An 8,223-nucleotide genomic window follows, 5' to 3' on the forward strand; every position below is an offset into this window, starting at 1 on the left:
ATGGATCGGATCCGCAAAACGCATCCGGTCGTCTGAATGAAGCCTTACAGGGGCATGATCAATGACTGTGGTGATCACCCCCCTGTCATTGATTACCCCCCTGTAAAGCTCCATTCAGATGTCCGCATGATTTTTACGGATGCACTGATAGATGGATCGGATCCGCAAAACGCATCCGGACGTCTGAATGAAGCCTTACAGGGGCATGATCAATGACTGTGGTGATCACCCCATATAGACTCCCTGATCACCCCCCTGTCATTGATTACCCCCCTGTCATTGATTACCCCCCTGTAAAGCTCCATTCAGATGTCCGCATGATTTTTACGGATGCACTGATAGATGGATCGGATCCGCAAAACGCATCCGGACGTCTGAATGAAGCCTTACAGGGGCATGATCAATGACTGTGGTGATCACCCCATATAGACTCCCTGATCACCCCCCTGTAAAGCTCCATTCAGATGTCCGCATGATTTTTACGGATGCACTGATACATGGATCGGATCCGCAAAACGCATCCGGTCGTCTGAATGAAGCCTTACAGGGGCATGATCAATGACTGTGGTGATCACCCCATATAGACTCCCTGATCACCCCCCTGTCATTGATCACCCCCCTGTCATTGATTACCCCCCTGTAAAGCTCCATTCAGATGTCCGCATGATTTTTACGGATGCACTGATAGATGGATCGGATCCGCAAAACGCATCCGGACGTCTGAATGAAGCCTTACAGGGGCATGATCAATGACTGTGGTGATCACCCCATATAGACTCCCTGATCACCCCCCTGTCATTGATCACCCCCCTGTCATTGATCACCCCCCTGTCATTGATCACCCCCCTGTCATTTATCACCCCTCTGTAAGGCTCCATTCAGATATTTTTTTGGCCCAAGTTAGCGGAATTTTTCTTTTTTTTTCTTACAAAGTCTCATATTCCACTAACTTGTGTCAAAAAATAAAATCTCACATGAACTCACCATACCCCTCACGGAATCCAAATGCGTAAAATTTTTTAGACATTTATATTCCAGACTTCTTCTCACGCTTTAGGGCCCCTAGAATGCCAGGGCAGTATAAATACCCCACATGTGACCCCATTTCGGAAAGAAGACACCCCCAGGTATTCCGTGAGGGGCATATTGAGTCCATGAAAGATTGAAATTTTTGTCCCAAGTTAGCGGAACGGGAGACTTTGTGAGAAAAAAATTAAAAATATCAATTTCCGCTAACTTGTGCCAAAAAAAAAAAATTTCTATGAACTCGCCATGCCCCTCATTGAATACCTTGGGGTGTCTTCTTTCCAAAATGGGGTCACATGTGGGGTATTTATACTGCCCTGGCATTCTAGGGGCCCCAAAGCGTGAGAAGAAGTCTGGTATCCAAATGTCTAAAAATGCCCTCCTAAAAGGAATTTGGGCACCTTTGCGCATCTAGGCTGCAAAAAAGTGTCACACATCTGGTATCGCCGTACTCAGGAGAAGTTGGGGAATGTGTTTTGGGGTGTCATTTTACATATACCCATGCTGGGTGAGAGAAATATCTTGGTCAAATGCCAACTTTGTATAAAAAAATGGGAAAAGTTGTCTTTTGCCAAGATATTTCTCTCACCCAGCATGGGCATATGTAAAATGACACCCCAAAACACATTCCCCAACTTCTCCTGAATACGGCGATACCACATGTGTGACACTTTTTTGCAGCCTAGGTGGGCAATGGGGCCCATATTCCAAAGAGCACCTTTAGGATTTCACAGGTCATTTACCTACTTACCACACATTAGGGCCCCTGGAAAATGCCAGGGCAGTATAACTACCCCACAAGTGACCCCATTTTGGAAAGAAGACACCCCAAGGTATTCCGTGAGGGGCATGGCGAGTTCCTAGAATTTTTTATTTTTTGTCACAAGTTAGTGGAAAATGCTTATTTTTATTTTTATTTTTTTTTCCATACAAAGTCTCATATTCCACTAACTTGTGACAAAAAATAAAAACTTCCATGAACTCACTTTGCCCATCAGCGAATACCTTGGGGTCTCTTCTTTCCAAAATGGGGTCACTTGTGGGGTAGTTATACTGCCCTGGCATTCTAGGGGCCCAAATGTGTGGTAAGGAGTTTGAAATCAAATTCTGTAAAAAATGACCTGTGAAATCCGAAAGGTGCTCTTTTGAATATGGGCCCCTTTGCCCACCTCGGCTGCAAAAAAGTGTCACACATCTGGTATCTCCGTAATCGGGAGAAGTTGGGGAATGTGTTTTGGGGTGTCATTTTACATATACCCATGCTGGGTGAGAGAAATATCTTGGCAAAAGACAACTTTTCCCATTTTTTTATACAAAGTTGGCATTTGACCAAGATATTTATCTCACCCAGCATGGGTATATGTAAAAAGACACCCCAAAACACATTCCTCAACTTCTCCTGAATACAGAGATACCAGATGTGTGACACTTTTTTGCAGCCTAGGTGGGCAAAGGGGCCCACATTCCAAAGAGCACCTTTCGGATTTCACAGGTCATTTACCTACTTACCACACATTTGGGCCCCTAGAATGCCAGGGCAGTATAACTACCCCACAAGTGACCCCATTTTGGAAAGAAGAGACCCCAAGTTATTCGCTGATGGGCATAGTGAGTTCATGGAAGTTTTTATTTTTTGTCACAAGTTTGTGGAATATGAGACTTTGTATGAAAAAAAAAATAAAAAAAAAAAAATCATCATTTTCCACTAACTTGTGACAAAAAATAAAAAATTCTAGGAACTCGCCATGCCCCTCACGGAATACCTTGGGGTGTCTTCTTTCCAAAATGGGGTCACTTGTGGGGTAGTTATACTGCCCTGGTATTCTAGGGGCCCAAATGTGTGGTAAGGAGTTTGAAATCAAATTCAGGAAAAAATGAGGAGTGAAATCCGAAAGGTGCTCTTTGGAATATGGGCCCCTTTGCCCACCTAGGCTGCAAAAAAGTGTCACACATCTGGTATCCCCGTACTCAGGAGAAGTTGAGGAATGTGTTTTGGGGTGTCTTTTTACATATACCCATGCTGGGTGAGATAAATATCTTGGTCAAATGACAACTTTGTATAAAAAAATGGGAAAAGTTGTCTTTTGCCAAGATATTTCTCTCACCCAGCATGGGTATATATAAAATGACACCCCAAAACACATTCCCCACCTTCTCCTGAGTACGGAGATACCAGATGTGTGACACTTTTTTGCAGCCTAGGTGGGCAAAGGGGCCCATATTCCAAAGAGCACCTTTCGGATTTCACAGGTCATTTTTTACAGAATTTGATTTCAAACTCCTTACCACACATTTGGGCCCCTAGAATGCCAGGGCAGTATAACTACCCCACAAGTGACCCCATTTTGGAAAGAAGAGACCCCAAGGTATTCGCTGATGGGCATAGTGAGTTCATAGAACTTTTTATTTTTTGTCACAAGTTAGTGGAATATGAGACTTTGTAAGGAAAAAAAAAAAAAAAAAAAAATCATCATTTTCCGCTAACTTGTGACAAAAAATAAAAAGTTCTATGAACTCACTATGCCCATCAGCGAATACCTTAGGGTGTGTACTTTCAGAAATGGGGTCATTTGTGGGGTGTTTGTACTGTCTGGGCATTGTAGAACCTCAGGAAACATGACAGGTGCTCAGAAAGTCAGAGCTGCTTCAAAAAGCGGAAATTCACATTTTTGTACCATAGTTTGTAAACGCTATAACTTTTACCCAAACCATTTTTTTTTTACCCAAACATTTTTTTTTTATCAAAGACATGTAGAACTATAAATTTAGAGCAAAATTTCTATATGGATGTCGTTTTTTTTTTGCAAAATTTTACAACTGAAAGTGAAAAATGTCATTTTTTTGCAAAAAAATCGTTAAATTTCGATTAATAACAAAAAAAGTAAAAATGTCAGCAGCAATGAAATACCACCAAATGAAAGCTCTATTAGTGAGAAGAAAAGGAGGTAAAATTCATTTGGGTGGTAAGTTGCATGACCGAGCAATAAACGGTGAAAGTAGTGTAGGTCAGAAGTGTAAAAAGTGGCCTGGTCTTTCAGGGTGTTTAAGCACTGGGGGCTGAGGTGGTTAAGAAATGAAGGTCAGTCAGCCGAAAAATTGGGAAAACTTTGACAGTAAGGGCTATTTGACCATGAAGGAGAGTGATGGGGTGCTGCGCCAGATGACCTGGCCTCCACAGTCACCGGACCTGAACCCAATCTAGATGGTTTGGGGTGAGCTGGACCGCAGAGTGAAGGCAAAAGGGCCAACAAGTGCTAAGCATCTCTGGGAACTCCTTCAAGACTGTTGGAAGACCATTTCAGGGGACTACCTCTTGAAGCTCATCAAGAGAATGCCAAGAGTGTGCAAAGCAGTAATCAAAGCAAAAGGTGGCTACTTTGAAGAACCTAGAACATGACATATTTTCAGTTGTTTCACACTTGTTTGTTATGTATATTATTCCACATGTGTTAATTCATAGTTTTGATGCCTTCATAGTCATGAAAATAAAGAAAACTCTTTGAATGAGAAGGTGTGTCCAAACTTTTGGTCTGTACTGTAGATGGAGAAATATTATAGGGACTTTGTAAGGTAATATCTGAAAGAGGAGTTTTGGAAGGGTGCCCATACATTCCTTCACAACCAATTATGTAAAATGTAAAAGTGTTGTTAAAGGGTTAATGGCTTTAGATCGCCATTTAAATGGGAACACTAACGTAGGTGTGCCACTTCCTCCATGGCCTACTAACTTACATTATTTCTGACTGCGGTGTATTATTTGTTTTGAAGTCCTGGAGAGCCATGTGCAAAGACTTAGGGATTCCCTTAGACCTCTCTTCTGGATCCATCTTCAAGGTAGTGACTAGAATAAATGGATCAATCATGTTGCAGCAGAATCTGTATCAGTGCTTATCAAGATAAATGGCCGAATCTGCTACCTTGGGCTGAGATCAACCATGACAACCACCTATGAGTTCTATGGAAAATCACCCTTCTAGGACTATAGACAAAGCCTAAATATTCCACTGCATATCTCAGCTGAGTCTGTGAATGCTATTGAGATGTCAGTCAAAATATATTGAACATGCAACATGATGCTTTTTTCTGGAGGTCCTTACACCCATTTCCATGTGATTAGGGTACAAACCTTTCCTGGCTTCTGTTAGTTTATTATTGTGCATTTGTTGTACAGATATTGTTTCCTGACAACATCTTTCCGGATTAGTTCTTCATGGATTCTAACTGCAGCCCTCCAACGCTCTAGTATCTGACCTGTCTAGTACCTTGGATACCTCACCTATCACTGTTGTGTTCCTTCAGTGCTCACTTTTGGTTTCCCCATTCCTTTTCTAATCGCTAGGCCTGACACCCCCTGCTTGCCTTCCTGCTTAGTTCCTCTCTGCAGTGTGCCATTTTTATCTATCAAAGACTATATCGAAAATTGCAAAACCAGAACAGTACCAGAGGCAGAGTCATAGCTAGGATTCCTTTCACTAAAGGGAAATACTCAGTTTTCCAGCCTGGTCCTGAATCAAACTACCCTAGCCAAGGCAGAGAGGCTTAAAGGTGCACCTTTGGATATAAAGTACCAGGGGCACTTACCCAGCCAGCTTAGCATACCCCAGCTACATCACTAACAACTCCATGTACTCCTGGCTCTACAGGCGGAAGAAGAGGTTGATGAGCCTATGGTGGTGTTGAAGACGTAAAGCGTACCTGAGCGGTCAAAAAAAAGTTTGCACAATGGCTGTGCTTCTTTGTACAATTAGAACTGTGAAGAAGTAGGTCCATGTGGGCTTCTCTAATGTACACTGCTCCAAAAAATAAAGGGAACACTTAAACAACACAATGTAACTCCAAGTCAATCACACTTCTGTGAAATCAAACTGTCAACTTAGGAAGCAACACTGAGTGACAATCAATTTCACATGCTGTTGTGCAAATGGGATAGACAACAGGTGGAAAGTATAGGCAATTAGCAAGACACCCCCAATAAAGGAGTGGTTCTGCAGGTGGTGAACACAGACCACTTCTCAGTTCCTATGCTTCCTGGCTGATGTTTTGGTCACTTTTGAATGCTGGCGGTGCTTTCACTCTAGTGGTAGCATGAGACGGAGTCTACAACCCACACAAGTGGCTCAGGTAGTGCAGCTTATCCAGGATGGCACATCAATGCGAGCTGTGGCAAGAAGGTTTGCTGTGTCTGTCAGCGTAGTGTCCAGAGCATGGAGGCGCTACCAGGAGACAGGCCAGTACATCAGGAGACATGGATGAGGCCGAAGGAGGGCAACAACCCAGCAGCAGGACCGCTACCGACGCCTTTGTGCAAGGAGGAACAGGAGGAGCACTGCCAGAGCCCTGCAAAATGACCTCCAGCAGGCCACAAGTGCATGTGTCTGCTCAAACGGTCAGAAACAGACTCCATGAGGGTGATATGAGGGCCCGACGTCCACAGGTGGGGGTTGTGCTTACAGCCCAACACTGTGCAGGACGTTTGGCATTTGCCAGAGAACACCAAGATTGGCAAATTCGCCACTGGCGCCCTGTGCTCTTCACAGATGAAAGCAGGTTCACACTGAGCACATGTGACAGACGTGACAGAGTCTTGAGACGCCGTGGAGAATGTTCTGCTGCCTGCAACATCCTCCAGCATGACCGGTTTGGTCAGTAATGGTGTGGGGTGGCATTTCTTTGGAGGGCCGCACAGCCCTCCATGTGCTCGCCAGAGGTAGCCTGACTGCCATTAGGTACCGAGATGAGATCCTCAGACCCCTTGTGAGACCATATGCTGGTGCGGTTGGCCCTGGGTTCCTCCTAATGCAAGACAATGCTAGACCTCATGTGGCTGGAGTGTGTCAGCAGTTCCTGCAAGACGAAGGCATTGATGCTATGGACTGGCCCGCCCGTTCCCCAGACCTGAATCCAATTGAGCACATCTGGGACATCATGTCTCGCTCTATCCACCAACGTCACGTTGCACCACAGACTGTCCAGGAGTTGGCAGATGCTTTAGTCCAGGTCTGGGAGGAGATCCCTCAGGAGACCGTCCGCCACCTCATCAGGGATTGATCTTGCCTGACAATAGGCAATGGACTGCAAATTAGGTGAAAGTGAGACCCCTAGTGGTCAGGTCTTTACAGATTTTTTATTTTTTTAGGTGGATGCAGGCAGTTTTTTTTTTTTTAAATGATTTAGAAATTTGCTAGTTACAAAAATGTAGAATATTATTCATGGCACACCCCTTTAATCTAAATGTTACCATTACCAATACAGCTTGGAGATACAGAGATTTTAGAACAGAGAGTAAGCTGAGCTGGGTACTTGTCACTGTGTTGTGGTCCCTACTTTCTAAGATCTCCCCCATACAACACTCATCACCAGTGGAAACACGGATAAAAGGTGGAGCTTCATTTGTTAGAAGCAAAATTATAATACTGGATCATAGGTAAATCAATGATCAAGTTCTAACCCTGGAGATCCTCGGTTCTAGAACCTCTTTACAGCACATAGCCATGTAGAAAGTTGATAGATTTAATGCAGTGACTGCATGAAATCCCAAAATGTTCCCCTCCTTACCTTAATGGCGGTGAGGATTTGTGGATTTTCTGGCACTTGTGGTTGTACAGCGATAATCACATTCTCATAACCATGGTTCCTCAGCTGCACGCCCCATACTGTCTGTATCTTCCAGTAAATGAAAAGCAAACTCAGGAGATGGATGGCAGCCGGCATGATCCTAGAAAATCTTCAAGCTCTGCTGCTTTGTTTAATTTGGGCTTGGCATTATGCAAGTCAGGGTGTGTCAGTGTAAGAGACCGGTTTGGGGCTTGTTTTATGTTTTTCGGGAGGTACGTTCCATTTGTTCTCCTAAAATTGCTATCATCATGTGCATTTTGACTCCTTTGAGATGCACAACAAACATACAGGTAGCAGATTTTTCATAAACCGATTAAAAAAAAAAAAAAAAAAAAAAAAAAGTAAGAAGTTAACTAAATATATAAAAAACATAGGCTTATCTTTCCACAGTAAAAAAATAGAGGTGGAAATGTTCATTGATTGCATTCATTGTGCAATCCATTTAAATTAGCAGAGGAGACAGATGATTCATTACTACAGTTGGGATGGAGTAATAACTTACGGTAGAAGATCCTAAGTAATGCTAGATCTCAGGGGCGTAGCTAAAGGCTCATGGGCCCTGGTGCAAGAGTTCAGCTTGGG

At 43.5% G+C, this 8,223-nt stretch overlaps 1 protein-coding gene across 2 annotated transcripts in view; it reads right to left on the bottom strand.

Moving 5' to 3' along the window:
• LOC120978917 (calcium-activated chloride channel regulator 3A-1-like) overlaps positions 1-7,762 on the bottom strand; it is an 81,720-nt gene extending 73,958 nt beyond the window's left edge. For both annotated transcript variants that reach the window (XM_040407349.1, XM_040407348.1), the window contains exon 1: positions 7,582-7,762. In XM_040407349.1, coding sequence (XP_040263283.1) covers positions 7,582-7,737 — 156 coding nt within the window. In that variant the 5' untranslated portion in view covers positions 7,738-7,762. The remainder of the gene's footprint in view (positions 1-7,581) is intronic.
• Between the last annotated feature and the right edge of the window lie 461 nt (positions 7,763-8,223).

The sequence above is a fragment of the Bufo bufo genome, chromosome 9 (genome assembly GCF_905171765.1).
Source record: "Bufo bufo chromosome 9, aBufBuf1.1, whole genome shotgun sequence".
Classification (NCBI taxonomy): Eukaryota; Metazoa; Chordata; class Amphibia; order Anura; family Bufonidae; genus Bufo; species Bufo bufo.